Below are 17,423 nucleotides of genomic sequence, written 5' to 3' on the forward strand. Positions count from 1 at the left end.
CCAGCAAACGTTTCAGACATGTCTGTTACTAATCCAGCAAACTTTTCTGACATGTCCGTTACTAATCCAGCAAACTTTTCTGACACGTCCATTACTAATCCAGCAAACTTTTCAGACATGTCTGTTACTAATCCAGCAAACTTTTCTGACATGTCCGTTACTAATCCAGCAAACTTTTCTGACACGTCCGTTACTAATCCAGCAAACTTTTCTGAGTAATATTCATTCCAAATGTTTATTTCCAAAATGATCTCTTATCCAACATTGGTGTGTGAAAGATTCAATCTTCCTGTACAAATATACTGCTGTCTCACACAATCATCTCAATCCCATTAATTTTATTGTTCCAAAAGAAATTTCATGGATTATTTAAAGTGTGAACAGAGAAGGTGGTTCTGATTATATGATTTATGGTGCATGTTTATTGTGACCCTACATATTTATTTCAATGTAACATAATATGTTTCAACACCTCTAATCCTTATTTCTCCCATTATTTGCATATTTGTTATTCCCTCATGGCAGTGAATACTTTAGTCAATTGTTAGGTCAATTTCTCCAAATTCCATTTTGGAATATGACCATGGAGATGACCATGGTTTTATTCTTCCTAAAATATAATATTTTTCAGGATTTTTTTCCGCTTCTACCCTGTAACCCTTTCCAGGATTATTAAAAACTTCATATCAGGTCACTGTGCAGTGTTTTGTTTAGTTAAAAAAAAATCTTGATTGTTATAATCTTTCATTTCAGGCTTCCCCCTTGCCATGTCCTTTTGCCACATGTGCAGGAGTCTGTGAAATCTAAACTGTCAACTTAGCATCAACCTCAAGGTTGTGGCACTACACAAGGTTGTGTGTATGTTGCTTGCATTGTGCACTGCAATAAGGAGCCTCTTGCAATGAGATGATCTCTTAATAACCTCCTACCAGATTGTCTATGGCACTTGTTTTGAGTCCACAACAAATTTGTTTCAAAACAACTACTTGCTTAGCACTCCACCAAGTATTGTGTGGAGATTGATCTGCTAGTTGCCTGATATCAAAGATGAGGATACTGTCTCATTTAATACTGATAATCCTTCCCAGATTGCTGCATCCATTTGATTGGTGCATTACCATCAGAAACTGTGGAAAATAGGGAATAAAGTCAGTTGTCAGAACTATTCCCACTTAATATCCTATTTGTTTAAAAAATGTGTTGAAGTCAGTCCTTCTTCTTCTTTTCTTTTCTTTGGCTTGGCTTCGCGGACGAAGATTTATGGAGGGGGTAAAAGTCCACGTCAGCTGCAGGCTCATTTGTGGCTGACAAGTCCGATGCGGGACAGGCAGACATGGTTGCAGCGGCTGCAGGGGGAAATTGGTTGGTTGGGGTTGGGTGTTGGGTTTTTCCTCCTTTGCCTTTTGTCAGTGAGGTGGGCTCTGCGGTCTTCTTCAAAGGAGGTTGCTGCCCGCCGAACTGTGAGGCGCCAAGATGCACGGTTTGAGGTGATATCAGCCCATTGGCGGTGGTCAATGTGGCAGCACTAAGAGATTTCTTTAGGGTTAGGGTTCATCCCTTCTCCTCCTCTTCTCTATTCAATCTTTATCATCAATATCAAACAATGACATGTTTCTCTGCACTTCATAATAGAATGTGACATCAGAATTGATTGTAAAAATATTGACAATAACAACCACTTGTTTGTATGTTATTTATACATTAATTTCCCCCCCCTCCACTTACTGATTACTACACTTGTGTAGACTGTTGCTGAGCATTTTTGTCTGATCATTATATCAATGGTTACCTGCACAGGTGATGCATACTTTGTTCATCAAGTATGCACTATGACTTGCTGGCCATTCTGTAGTCCCAGCACACATAGTGTTCTCAGAGCTATCAATAGCACTTATTCCATTTTCCTGCAGCAGGACGAGTCTGTTTACTGTACTATTACTGTACTCATAGCTATTGCCATTATTTATTTGCTACCGATTGACAACTTTAAATGCAAAGCATACTATGTTGGTACATAATGGTTGTGCCATCTGGCACATTTGTGTTCTTTAATTAAATTAAAAAACAATTCTTGCATGCAATAAAAACAAGTCTTCTGCATTGTACACATTTAATACTTTTAATATCAACAAGTTATTGATTGTGCCATTTCTCTCTGTTCTGAACCTGCACTGTTTATGAAGGTTAAACAAAAAGTCTGCAGACACCGCGATTGAAGCAAAAACATAGTGCTGGTGAAACTCAGCAGGTCAAACAGCGTACTTTATATAGCAAAGATAAAAATACATAACCAATATTTTGGGCTTGAGGCCTTCATCAAGGTATTTACCAAATATATTAAATAACCTTCAACATTTTGAAGGGTGGGAGGAAACCAGAGGACTCAGGGAAAACCCACAAAGAGACGGGGAGAATGTACAAACTCCTTACAGACAGCGCTGCATTCAAACTGGGGTCGCTGGTGCATTGACCACTCTGCTCACTGTGCCCCCTCCCCCTTTCCTCATGTTTTGATCTATGATGTACCTCTCTCCATCTCCCTGCCTTCTTCAACTATAAAATTTCCATACAATCACTACTCTCAGTTAGAAGAAGTCCTTCCTTTCAGAAAAAAAATCATGATCTTACCCTTATTTCTTTTACTCCACTTATTTAGCCACAAGTTAAATCAATTTATTTTTATTTGGTTGTTCATTTTTTCAAGATTCATGCCAAGTCCACACTTTATTGTCTCCATGCTGAGTAAAAATGATTCAACCTGCACAATCTTTCCTGGCACTTTCTTAATTTCCAGTAATATTTCTTCCACTTTTCTTCAATGTTTCTGTACATTTTTACTATAATGAAAATCAAATCCACATCTGATACTCTATTAAATACTGTACATTAAATGCATAATTTGCCATTCCTTCCTTGTGGTGTTTTCGATTCTTTAAAAAGAACAGTAACTATGGTAGTTTGTACACTCTATACCTGAAATTTGCATCACCACTTTCCAGATCTTGTTTGTCTAAGCTATTTAGATTTTCACCTCATAATTATTGTTAAAATAGCTAGTTTGTGTCAGTCAGCAAATGACCATACAAATAAAATTTCTGCGACATCAGTTGCTTGTGAAGAGAAAGGACGGGTTCCTATCTGTGAGTGAATTTTGTATCCTTAGGATTTTTTTGGCTTCAATGTCAGTAGGATTTTCTATAGTACTGTTCAGTAATGCAAGTAAGCAGGATAGAGTTCTAACCAAACAGTCTTCATGGGTGGGAAACAAGACTCAACAATAACAGTGAAGGACACAACATTGTATTCCTATGATGTGCACTGTTCCGGAATTTTAATTTTTAAATTTAGACAGACAGACATACAGCACGGTAACAGGACCTTCCTGCCCATGAGCCCATTTTGCCCATATAACCGAATTAACCTCCAACCCCTTTACATTTTGAAAGGTGGAAGGAAACCAGAGTACCCAGTGGAAGTGCATGCAGACACAGGGAGAACATACAAACTCCTTACAGACAGTGCATGCAGGATTTGAATTCCAGTCTCGATCACTGGTGCAGTAACAGTGTTGCGCTAACTGCAATGCTAACCATGCTGCCCCATTATGCTACAAGCAATCGCAGTATGCAACAACATACGGCAAGTCAGGCCACGTCACTGTACATACAGTTTGTCAGCACTGTGAAACACAACACCCAAGGTACTATTATAACTGAAGATTTTTTTTCAGCCCAGCAGCACTTACAAGAAGGGGAAGAGGTAGTTTGAAAAAGCTGTGATCTATAGCAGCTGTTTTGAGGTTGAGGGTTCTGTAATAAAGCTGAGCAATGATGAGGTATAATAAGGGTTCCTTTCCTTTCTTTAAACCCAGTACTGATTTTCAAGGTCGAAATAACTGTCAGTCAAGAGGTTTGCTTCTCCTGTGAAATGTGAAAGATAAGGGAAAAATCAAATGTCCCTGAAAATTACATTTGCAGAAGTATGCCCTTAAATTTGATTAAGCTTTTTGAACAGATGTCCACGTGGATTGATGAGGGCAGGGTGGTAAATGTTGTCTATATGGACAAAACCTACAATGACATGGGGAGAATGTACGAACTCCATATAGACAATGCCGTATTCGAACCGGGGTCACTGGTGCTTAGCAGCGTTGTGCTAACTGCTACGCAAACCGTGCTGCCTCTTAAATGAATGTATTCATTCTATACATACTGCACTGCTTTTCCCTAAAGAAAATCCCCATAACAATAAGTGTCTATCTGTAATAAATAATTTTACAATATAAAATTGTACAAATAACTACCCATATACAAAGTTCACAATTAGATTTAACAACTGCAGATTTAGTTAAACACAAATTAAATTATTTTCAAATACTCTCAATGACAATTCTATAATATAAACTGGATTTAACAATTTAGAAATTATTTGCCTCTGATATCATTCAACTCAATAAATATCTTGTGCAATATGCTTCATAAATAACAAATCTCACATCCTGGACTGCACATAACAATGAAAAAAAGTCATTTCATGTGAATCTCTCATATCAATTCCAAACTTCCAAAGATCAACATTTACCAATATTCCTTTATGTACTACAGTATTTTCAAAATATTAATAATAACAATTTCTAACATAATGTTTGCTGAACACCTATCCTCATGCTCTCTCCATTTCTTTTCTCTTCCGACCTTTTCGAAGTAGACTCCTTTAACTTTACTTTCACAATGGTTTCTATTCAACTCAGCCACCCAGAACTCAGTCTATCTTGCTGCATTGAGCGCTGAACTGTATGTTTTGGCCTGATAGTTCATCTTGCATAGGATTGACAGACTCTGCAAGGAATCTCTGTATATCAACCCGATTTTCAAGCAAGATATCCAGAATAGTCATTGAAGAGCAGAAAATTTAAAGCTTAAATTTATTGTCAGAGAGCATATGACATCACATATAATCCTCAGATTCTTTTTCCTGCGGGCCAGGCAAAATTTCTACTTATCGGTCACTGCAAGTTGTATTTAACAAGAAAGATATGCATACAAAAAAGAGCAATGTAAAGAAATAAATGCAAACAAACTGTCTGGAAATCCAGAAAACAATTTCAGTTATAAATAATGTGTAAAGTAAGAGTCCTTAAAAAAGTTTCTAATTGAGTCTGTTGTTTAAGAATCTGTTGGTTGAAGGATAGCAACTGTTCCTGAACCTGGTGGTTTAAGTTCTGTGGCACCAATATCTCTTTCCTGATGGGAGTAGTAATAATCGGAACATGATTGCTGCTGCTTTCCAATGGCAGCATTCCAATGTAGATTTCGTCGATGTGGGGGAGGAATTGCCTGTGATTTATTGGGCTGTGTCCACTACCTTTATCAGGGCTTTCTTCTCAGTGGTATTGGTTCTCCCACACCAGGCCATGTTGATGACATAGTGAACATCCACAAATTCCTGAGCAAGTTCGTGATGGCCATTAGCATGCTGGGCCCTGGAAAAGACTTCTGAAATAGTGACTCACAGGAATATGAATTTGCTCACTCTCTCCATCTATGATTCCCCCAATGATCTTTCCTACAGGCTACAATCAGCTCCTTGGTTTTGGTGTAATTGAGTAAGAGATTGTTGTCAATACACCATTCAGCCAATTTTTAAGTTACCCTCCTGGTGTTGTTTTGAACTGAGCCATGTTGTCATCGATATTAAGTGAGTAGAGCAGAGGGATAAGTATGCAACTTTGTAGTGCTTTGGTGCTAATGGACATTGTGGAGGAGATGTTCTTGCCAATCTGATGGGGTCTAGAGGTGAGGAAATCCAGGATCCAATTACACACCGGGGTATTGAGGCCCAGGTCTTGGAGTTTGCTGCTTAGTTTTGAGGGGATGATGGTGTTGAATGCTGAACTGTAGACAATAAAGGGTATCCTGATGTATACATCTTTGTTGTCCAGATGTTACAGGGTTTTTTTTATAGAGCCAGAGAGATGGCAACTGCCAAAAAAACCTATTGCTGCGGTAGGCATATTGGAATGTCATCGCTCAGACAGGAGCTGATTTGATTCAAGACCAGCCTTTCAAAACACTTCAGCACTTTGGATGTAAGTGCCATTGGTTGGTAGTCATTTTGGCAGGTTACCACACTCTTCTTGGACACTGGTACGATTGAGGTCTGATTGAAACAGGTGAGTACCACACTGTTGGAGTGAGATGCTGAAGATATCCATGAATAAATTGGCAAATTGGTCAGCATCGGTTTCAGTGTACTCAGCCAGGTATTCTGTCTGGACTGGATGCTTTCTTTAGATTCACTAGGATCTGCACATCTTCCTAGGATACATACAATATAGGAGTATCACGGAATGTGGGTGTGTGAAGTGGTTCCTCCTCGTTCTGGTGTCAAATTGAGTGTAGAAAGCATTGAGCTTATCTGGGAATCAAGCTTTGCTGGTTCCTATTACAGCGTTTGGTTTTATTGCAGGTTACATCATTTAGGCCTTCCCACAGCTGTCAGGCATCCTTCGTTGCTTCTATGAAAATGAAAATTATGTCGTATAGACATCATTTTCTTTTTCAACACCAGAGTAGGTTTGTCTACCATAGTAGCGCTATCCACTTTGATTGGTGGATTCAGTTCTGTGGATCCCACTGTGGATCTTCTCACTTAATATGTGAATTATTTCTCCCCCTAGAACACCTCTTAGAGTTTCGATTCTTAACTTTTAATTTAACCTTATGATAGTGTCATTTACCCATTGTACAACAACATTATCTATACATGCTGTCCCACAGTAAAGGGGAAGAGCTCTAATCGGCAGGACATTCAGATAGCCAACACTGCAAATTCCAAGGTTTCTACTACATTCTTACATTTCTTTTGTCAAGCCAAAAGGTATTTTCTTAAGCTACCCCCATTTGCCTTTGCTTGACCTATATCTCTCTTAGCCTTTTTGATTCATGTATTCATCTAAATTTCTTTTAAAAATGGTCTATTGTCCATTGCAATTCCTCTGACAGCTTGTTCCATGTACTTACCACCCTTGGTCTGAAAAAGGTGCCCCTAAAACCTCTTTCAAATTATTTCCTTTCTCCTTAAATCTCTGCCCTCTTGTTTTTTTTTAAATTCCTCCCCACCCTATCTTACGATTTTTAGCTGCAGAGAAGAATTCCATGTTTAAAATTCAGTTAGTAGAGAAATCAGTTCATAAAAATAATCTGTCATGACAGAAATGATATTTATTAGTTTAACATTTGTGAAGAACATATAAATCTATGAAGATCTATTTTCCTGGTTTATGGCCTGCTGCATAATATGCATTCTGGTAATATCTTCTGTGCTATGTGTAGTCTTTTATTGCTCTTTATCTAGAAAGTTTTGGCACCACTGTCCATTTAGATTCTTTCCAATATTTTCTTTACTTGACCTTGACAAAGAATGAATGAGATTTTCTGAAGTGTAAACAGGACTATTGGCTGAGAATGGTTGAAATTAGGGTCAGGTTCCAATGGTACTACAGATCTAGTTTTCTTTAATATAATTGCAATCTGAAAGAACTGGGAAGCTATTTAAAAAATGAGGATTGTATAAAAGTTTCGACATTAAATATGGCCAATACATTGATGCTCATATTCAGAAATGAACATTTTCAATGCTGCATTAACAAATTGGTAAGAATAACCATTTTTGTATTCTTCTTGTTTCTTCAGGGTTTCAAAATAAATAATTTAATTCAGTGTCTAGAATTATGTGAACTACTGAGGCAGACAGGGCTGCAAAGTCTCATTGGGCTAAGAACAAATTAGCTGGGAAACATTGTTGTCAGTATCAAAGAAATCAGCTGGATAGGCAGGTGAAATAAATATCGGGCAGGATGCTAGGCATATTACTATGCCATCCACTAATTTCTAATAAAGAAATCTTATGATACCCACACTCATAGCATTCCCACAGTTACTCCCACCACTCTGTCTATCAGAATAAACTCATCATTTTGATAATTTTCACACAAGATATAGGAGCTGATGTTGGCCCATTGAATTTGTTCCATCATCCCCCATCCAGCCTCACTCCCTAGCTTTCTCCCCTGATGCACTGATTAATCAAGTACGTTTCAATCTCTGCCTTAAATACACCCTATGATCTCTCTTCCACAGCCATCTTTGGCAACAAGTTCCACAGACTCATGACCCGCTATCTAAAGAAAATTTTCCACATCTCTGTTTTAAATTGACACCTTTTTATCCTGAAGTTGTGGCTTCTTGTCCGAGAATCCCCTACCATGGGAAACATTCTTGCTAAATCTACTCTGTCCAGGCCTTTCAGCATTTGAAATGCCTCTATGAGGAACCCCCTCATCTTTCTGGATTCCAATGGATATAGTCCTAGAGTAGACAATTGCTCTTCATATACTAAGTCTTTAATTCCTGGTATAATTCTAGTAAATCTTCTATGAACCTCTCCAATGCCAGCACATCTTTTCTTAAATACAGTGCCTAAAAATGTACACTGTACTCCAATTGAGGTCTCACCAGTTTTATAGAGTCTCAACATTACATCCCTGCTCTTGGATGCCACCTCTCTAGAAATGAATGCCAATATTGCATTCGGCTTCTTCATTACCAACTCAACCTGGAGCTCAACCTTCAGGGTATCCTACAAGAGGACTCCCAAGCCCCTTTGCACCTCTGAATTTTGAATTTTCTCCCCATCCAAATAATAATCTCTCTTTTTATTACTTCTAACAAAGTGCATGAATGCATACTTTCCAATATTGCAATTCATCTGCCACAACTTTTCCCCATTCTCCTAATCTCTTTGTGACCTTTCTGCATCTTCAGCACCCTACCACCAATTTTGGTATCATCTGCAAATTTATGTATTCCATAATACAAATCTCTTGTATACAATGTAAAAAGAAGTGTCCCCATCACTGACCCCTGCAGAACACCTTTAGCCAACCAGAATAGGATCCCTGCAAAACATGTGTAAAGAAGTTACGACAAATAGTATTAATGTAAGATATAGATTACTTCTTTATAATTTTTTACACCAACTGTATATTACTCCGCAGAAATTGAGTAGAGATTGAATTAAGCGGATCAATGTTTTAGATGTGGAACAGAAATTGGAACTTTTCTTTATTCTATATGGGCTTGTTCAAAGGTCAACCTTTTTTTGGGTTTCTACTAGTAAATGTTTGCAAAGGCTAACGGGGGTGAACTTTCCTTTAAATCCTGAATTACTTTTGTTAGGAAATTTTGAAAGTGTCTCCTAAATGCCCGCTGTCGAATTCTCAATTAAAATTTAAATCGGTCTCAATTAAAATTTAAGTTGCTGAAACATGGAAGTCTGCTGAGATTCAAAGTTGTATTCCATTAGAAAAAAAAATGTTTAATTTAAGGAATAAATATTCCTTATTTTTGCAAATTTGGGGTCCATGTGCTAAAATAATGAAATTAAAATTATGATTTTTTTTCCTTATCAGTGAAATTTTCCCTGAAGGTATAATAACTTTATGATATCTTTGAGGTCTCTGAGTGTCAACTGATGCAATCTGAATTAATTATTTGTAACCATTTTATAATGAAATATATATGTTAGTTTTGGGATTAGACTAGTTTTGGGGGGAGTATGGGTTAATAGGGGTTTTAGTTTTTCCTTGTAGTATTTTTAAATTTAGTTTTTGGATCTTACATTTTAGTTTTTTCTTATAAATAGTTTCAGCATGGATTTTTTAACATTCTATTATATTACTTTGCTATATTATTGTCAATTACTTGATCTTATATATGTTGATTAAAGAAAATATTCAGAATAGAATCCCTTTATTCCCACTCTCTGTTTCCTGTGATCAGCCAATGCTCTATCCATGCTAGTATCCTTCCTGTAATTCCATGGGCTCTCATCTTCTTTGGCAGTCTCATGTGTGGCACCTTGTTGAAGGCCTTGTGAAACTTCAGATAAACAGCATTTCCCCTGTCTCTCCCACTTGTGATCTCTTCAAAAAATTGCAATATGTTTGTCAGGCACAATTTTCCCTTAAGAAATTCATACTAACTTTGGCCTTTTTAAAATTTCAGAAATACAGAGTTACCATTTGAAGAATTAAAGACAGTAAAAATCAAAATGTGAGAATATCAGGACAAAGTAGTTGGAATAAATGAATGACAAAGTTTTTGCAGTTTCTTGCCCTTATTCCCTGCTTTACTGATGTTGTTCCTGCATGCTCAAGCTCCTTCATTTTTCTGGTTTCCCTCACATTATTAGATGGATAAAGTGTCAGATAACAAAAGATTTTGCTTGCCAATATTCTCTCTTCAAGTAATTTTAATATATGGGTTACAGTATCATAAAAACATTATTTATCTCCTTGCTTTTATTTGAATAACTCCTCCTGTTCACTGATACTTTGTCCTTTTGGCGGAGAGGCTGTGATACCACTTTCCAAGAGCTCTTTTAGCCATGTTCATATTTTAATTAATTAAAGTGTAAAAATTATAATTATTTCTTCTGGTGGTAAATCCCAGAACGTAAGGGCACACTTTTAATATTGGAGTAAGGCTATTTTTAAAAGGGGAGTGGAGCATTTTTAATATAAAAACTGATGAAAATGTGGAAATTGGTCTATCAAAAAAATTAGATGGTGGTCTAATTTAAAGACTTAGATAGATAAATATTTATTAAGTAAGCATGTCAAAAAATGAATTAAAAGTAACTAATTAGAAGTAGTTGAGGTACAGATCATCCATAATCTAATTGAACAGGAGCAAATGCTCCTGCGTCAGAATGGCCTACACTTGCTCTCATAATCATAATTGAAGTGCAAAGAATTATTCTTAGTGCAGTTCAGAAGCAGAGATCAATGCTTTGTAATTTTTAATTCATAATAAAAATTAATGTACTGCCTCTATGTACATTGCAATTTCTGAAATCGGAAACTGAAAGCTTCTCTATCCTTTGAAAGTAAAATTTGCAATGATCAGTTGCTGCACATTTGGAACTATTTTATAATTTTTAAAAATATATATTCTTTTAATATGGATTCTTGGTGATAAGTTCTTTGCTGAAATCATCCAGATCTTCATGGTGAGTGTCTCTGCATCACAGGATCTTCTGAACACCCACATATAGTGAGCCCAGAATTAGCACTACCACTGAAATTATATTAAAAAAAATTGTCAGAGGAGCGATGACCCTGTCTTAATCACTTGTCAAACTGGCAAAAATTATGAGCATTACTGAATTTCTATCACATTTAGCAACATTAAAAACACAATAAAATACTAATGACACTGCCCATTTTTATTGAAAACAGACATTTTAAAGTGCTTAAAATCAAACAAAAACATTTTAGTAAAATCTATCAATTGTAAGAAGAAATACTTACTGCTGTGACAATTTGTACATGTTTCTATCGAAATGAATGGAATTGCTGTTCCTGTACCAGGGCTATTCTGATACATGCACAGCAGACAGACCAACCAGAGTAAAGATGTACATAATGACAGAACATAATTTGAAAATTTTTGGAACTTCCTCTTTTCTGTGGAAGTCCTGCACTTCTTCACTCTTATGGGAACTCCTAAAGCCAACACGTATAATTATGATTTGCCACAATATTCCAGGATTCTAAGTCAGCACTAACATCCTTTTTTTAAAGAGGCATTAAATGAAAATTATTCGTTGTACCTATACTTGGACCTAGTGAATGGAACATCTCTCATGCCTCCTGCTACCAGGAGGAAGGATTGAATCCTAAGCATATAGAGTGATTTTCTCTAAAGCAGATATCATGTCCTCTGCATTTGGAGCCCTGGCATGTTTATGATGCCATTCCAAGTTTACTGATATCTACATCCTTGAAGACTACATTTAGATCTTTGAAGATTGCATTCATGAATATTTAAATGACCATGCCAAGTTGATGAGCTTCTTTCCTCCACGACACTGACAAAGAAATTATGTGAACACTCATATAGAAAATTAAAAAAAAAGGTTTGGAGAACAAAATGGAGCTATCTAGTCAATTACCCCTGTGTCAATGTGAGCTGAGCATTCGGTTCCATTTTAATGTGAAGTCACTGGATTATTGGTTATGGCAGAGATGTGAAGTTGCTTCAGCAGAGGGTGATGAATCTGTGGAATTCATTACCATTGTCTGCTGTGTAGACCAAGTCTAGTTAAAGCAAAGGTTGAAAGGTTTTTGATTTGTCAGGGTGTCAAAAGGTTATGGGAAGAAGGCAGAAAAATGGGGTTGAAAGGAAAGATACATCAGCTATGATTTGAATGCTGGAGCACAAACAGTGGGCTGAATGGCCTAATTCTGCTCCTAAGTCATGGTCTTATGGACCAAAGGGCTTTTTTCTGTGCTGTAAACCTACTCCTCTTAAACACTCAGTAGTCAAGGCAGCGTATGAGGAAAAAGAAATTGAGTTAATTTTTTTAAGCCTGACATCCTTCATCATGCTTTAGGTGTTTCTGAATGTCTCCGACACATTCAGAGACCACTAAAGATGAAGTAATGGGATCAGTGACTTTCGTATTATACATTTATTCCTCTTTATGTTTAGGATCTTTGTGGTCTACAGATGCTTTCAGATCTTCTCTCCTCTTAGTCTTTAACTAAGAGAAGCTCTGGATTCCTGATAATAGCTGAAAGTCAATGCTTTTGCTGAACTCACTCTCAGTCCTAGGATTCCTGTAATGTAGCAACATCTCTCATTTAGTTCCTCAGCTCTAAAGCTGAGTTAGACCTGGTGCAAGGAGAACAGTCCCTTTGAAATGAGTGGGAACAAATAATGACTGAGACAGTGGAAAATAGACCTTTTATTTATTTAATCAATTCATTATTAATGTGTGTATGTGCACTTTAATATTCCAGTACTGTTAAAATTAATATTTTTAACTTTAACTCCAAGACTATTTGCATGTTTGTGAATGTCAGTGATAGTCACAATCTGTTTAAGTTACAGCTTTGATAGCCCATGGGCCTGACAGCTGATAGAGCCATTCTGGGGTTGCAACTGTCCCTTTCCATGGTGGGAGCCCAGTGCTGAACCATGGTGCTCTGGGTCACACTGATCTGATGGGTTAACTGTCCAGAGGAAGTAGCTTGATCGGTCTCAGAAGGGTCTTTAGGATGCTTCAACTGATTGTACAGCAATGTATTTTGAGGTCATTAAGCTCAAGAGCCCCTGGCAAGGACTGTGCTTAATTAAGAAGTGTAAATATTTTGTAGAATCCTGCTATTCTGCTCAATCCCCAATTGCGAGGATTTCTACAATTGATTGGTTCAGTGAGTGATTCTCCTGTTTCCCGCTCTGGTCCGTGAGTCACTGCCTGACCTCAAGCTATATGAATTCTGATATTGCTGTTAATAGAGCAGTGAACATTGTGTTTAGCCCTCCTGAGCTCCCTGAGCATTTATTCTGAATGGCATGCTTTATGCTGCATTGGCAGCTGATGGCCCTGATCTCACAGCATGGACAGATTTTTCTGCTTTCCTTCTTTTGGCTCAAAACATGGAATCACACTGTGTCTTGGGGGCTTCCCACAGAATTCATTGTTTGTCTTGGCGATTAAGCAATTTTTTTTTAGACATGCAGAACTGTAACATGGGCCCTTCTGGCCCATGAGCTCATGTCACCCCAATGCTCCAATTAAACTATATTGTTGGAGGGTGGGAAGAAACCCATGCATACACAGGGATAATGTACTGGATTCAAACCTGGGCCGCTGGCACTGCAATAGCATTGTGCTAACTGCTATACCTTTATCTTTTAAGATGATAAAAGGTGAAGGCTGATGTTATGAGTCTGCACTCAGGGAAACATAATGTGGATGAATGGACATGATGGGGGTCAGATGTAGCCCTATCCACTCTCCTTTTGTGCCATCCCAATGACTTGAGCTGAGGGGTAGGACACACCCTCAGTTTTATGTCAGCCATTGTTGGCTCCTCTACCATGACTTCATTCATTTAAATGGGGTTACCCACCATAACAAAAAAGCTAATTGAAGTACTTTCATTTGCCTTTTTAAAATTAATAAATAGTTTAACATCCCTTAATTTTAAAAAAAAATTTGTTTGTTGAAAAATTATCTCTAATATTCCACACCATTTAAATACATTTAAATTATTGATTTCAATGCCACTTTCCAGTACTGACCTTGAACCCTTTGATTCCCTGAATATCCAAAACTCTCCCAATATTATCAATGCTTAAGCTCCAGAGCCTTCTGGGGTCGAAGTTTCTACCAAGACATTTCCCTCTGGGGGAACAAATTTCTTCTCGCCTTCATTCCGAAAGACTGACACATTATTTTCAAACTATGACCTCTTGATTTTGACTCCCCAGCTAGCAAAAGTATAATTCCTGGATCAACTTGGTAAGAATTTTGTATGATTTAATGAGATCATCCCTCATTCATCCAAATTCTGAGTAAAATCTAGTCCATTTAATTCTCACAGTTTAGAAGTTGCATCCCAAGAATCAATAGGTGAAACTTGGTTACACTCTCTCCATCATAAGTAGATAATCCCTTGGATAATGAGACCAGACTTGGACACAATATTCCAAGTATATTCTCACCAGGGCCCAATACGTGTCTTGCCTCTTATTTTTGAATCTTCCCACAGTGCCAGGAAATGCTGAAGGTACTCAGCAGGTGAGGTGGCATCCACACAAAGACAAACTCAATTAACATTTAAGTTTGAAAATTCTTCTTTTTTTGTCATCCTAAGGTGAGATTTAAGGACCTGAGGAACACCTTCTTCACACAGAAAGTTGTGAGTGTACAGAGCCATCTGCCGGAGGAAGTGGTCGTAGTGGGGATAATTGCTGCACTCAAAAAATATTCAGACAAGTTCATGGATAGGGAAAGTTTAGAAGGATATAGGCTGAAGGCAGGCAAATGGTACTAGCTCGGTCAGCATGGATAAGATGGACTGAAGGGCCTATATCTGTGCTATAGATTTCTATGACTCTAATTTCTTGGTGTAGGTGTACGTTAACTTTTAAAGATTCATGCACAATAACCTCCAGATACTTTTGAACTCTAACACATCTTGATCTCTACCATTCACAATTTTAAGTCTAATGAAGGGTCTTGTCCTAAAATGTCGACCAACCCTTTGCCTCCACAGATGTTGCTCAAACCACTGAGTTCCTCCAGCAGCTCATTTTAGCTTCACAAATCCAACTTCAGCATTCTCCATTCATAAAATACTTTGTTTTCTAGCTATTTCTTTCTACTAGAAGGGATGATCAATATTTTTTCATTTGCAAAGTCTTATTCATCTATGTAGCCTATTTGAATATCTTTGAAACCTCTCTGTCTCCTTTTTATAACCCACAATGCCACCCACTTTGTATATCTTTTAAAATAAGCAAGATAAATCAGCCCTTAAAGCTCAGATGTTTAAATTTACCAAGCCGGATGAAATATCAAATGATGTCCCACCTGAGTGCAAAAATGAAAAGTTTATTTTTCATGTTTTGTAACTGGCTCATTTTTCTCTAATTCTTTTGCTCTTCCCTCTCTTTGTCAGTTGAAGTACCCATAACTCAATTACTGCTTTGCATAGCTTCCAACTTCATTATTCTCTGCATTTTTGGGCAATTCCTTTTAACATTCTTCTTTCATTTCCTTCTCTGTATCCACCCTGATGTTATCCTGTCCTTTGGATCATGTCACTCTCTCTGTTCCTTTTCATAGTTTACCTTCTACCATTTTTTATTCTAATCTTCCATAGATATTTGGATTAACATGGGAATATGCAAGAGTAGAAAAGGTTATTACTATCAATGTAGCCTCTCCTCATGCTAGCTCCTGCAGTCTGACACTAGCGAAAGAACATATTTTGATATATCACCAATATATTGATAAATTGGCACTTTCTCTTTTAAAATATAACAATTTGCAGTTATAATTGTTTATATTTTCCAGGAATAATTTGACCATTATCAATAATGTCTTAAAAACCCTCTGCATTATATGATGGACACATAACAATCTTCTGTTCTTTCCCTTGTTCAACAATAGGGTGTCTAGTATTAAACAGAGAAGAAATTATATCAGCAGTTCCTATGTTGTAGAGATCACATAGTCAAAGAATGAGAAATTTATTTTTAATCAATTACAATAAATATGCATTCTTGGTTGTCTCTAGAGCATTTCTACATATGTAAAGTTCATGACCTGTTGGTCAAAGAAATTCCTTATTATTTCCTTCTTACATGAGCTATCTTTTATTTTGAAACCATAGCCCTTTGTTCGAGAAAACCAAAAATGGAAACACCACCAGAAAAACTTAATTCTTTCAGTAAGATCATCTCTAACTCCTCTAACCTCTAAAATGTGTTGCCCAGTGGGCTTATAAAAACAGTGCAGGAGAAATTCAGCTGGTCATTCAGTGTACTCTATGAAGCAATGTTTTGGGCTTGACCTTAATTTCGGGCTTCAAGGTATGGAAGCATGTCAGCAGGTTCCTAAGCAAAATGGTGGGGGATGGGAGAAGGGCAAGGGAGTGCCTCTGTGTCGAAGCCAGGAGGGAATAGGTGGATAAGGGAGGGAGGGCACACCAGCAAGCAGAGGGAGGAAGGATGGCTCTGAGAAAGGAGAGGAAAGGGCTTGGAATGCTGGAGGAAAGAAGACAGAGGGAAAGGGAAGGGAGGGAGAATGGAGAGTAGGTTAACAGAAACCAGAGAAGTCAATGGTAATTTGATCCATTTGGAGATTGCCCAGACAGAAAATCGTGTTGTTCCTCCAGGGTATGAATGTTCTAGGTGGGTTAGTACATGAGGCCATGGCATAGGCATATCTAGGGTATGGCAGCCATGGCACATGCCATGGGCGCCACTGGAAGGGGGCTGCCTCTGTCTTCATCTCGCATGCCAATATCAAACTCCAGAGCCCATCAAAGAATCTCCATCTGACAAAAGAACTTCCAGGCATGGGTCTAATGTTCTTTAATGACACTGTCAAATGTTGCTTTCTGATGGAAATCAAGCCAGTGCCTGTGTCAACAAGATGAATGATTTGTAAACGGGCGACACATGAATCTTTTCGGCCACATCACGAATCCTTTTCACAGTGCTAAGCTAAGCTCCCAACAGTTTTATGTTTGGATGAATTGATACTCTGCGGTACTCGAGACGGCAAAGTTCTTGGCGCAGTAGCAGCCGCCCATCCGATGGCTCGTTTCCGGAGTCCCTGCCCTCTCCCAAGCGCTGGCAATGTGGTTCGCCGAGGAGCACAGCAGCGCCAAGAGAAGCGGCAACATCGCCGCGGCCGGGCCAACTTCAGGACCACGGAGAGTGACAGCGCTGCCGCCTTACGCTCCTTCTGCCGCCACCGATCCTCACCTCCAGTAAGTTACCTTGGAGAACTCCTTATAAAGTCGCTGAGCACCATGGTTTGGAAGGTAGCAGTGG

At 38.0% G+C, this 17,423-nt stretch overlaps 1 protein-coding gene across 1 annotated transcript in view; it reads left to right on the plus strand.

The window, feature by feature from the left end:
• The first annotated feature begins 17,182 nt into the window (after nt 1-17,182).
• Nucleotides 17,183-17,423, plus strand: part of nxph1 (neurexophilin 1) — a 41,852-nt gene continuing 41,611 nt past the window's right edge. Inside the window, exon 1 of the mRNA XM_069929869.1 lies at nt 17,183-17,359. Coding sequence (XP_069785970.1) covers nt 17,183-17,359 — 177 coding nt within the window. The remainder of the gene's footprint in view (nt 17,360-17,423) is intronic.

The sequence above is a fragment of the Narcine bancroftii genome, chromosome 1 (assembly GCF_036971445.1).
Source record: "Narcine bancroftii isolate sNarBan1 chromosome 1, sNarBan1.hap1, whole genome shotgun sequence".
Classification (NCBI taxonomy): Eukaryota; Metazoa; Chordata; class Chondrichthyes; order Torpediniformes; family Narcinidae; genus Narcine; species Narcine bancroftii.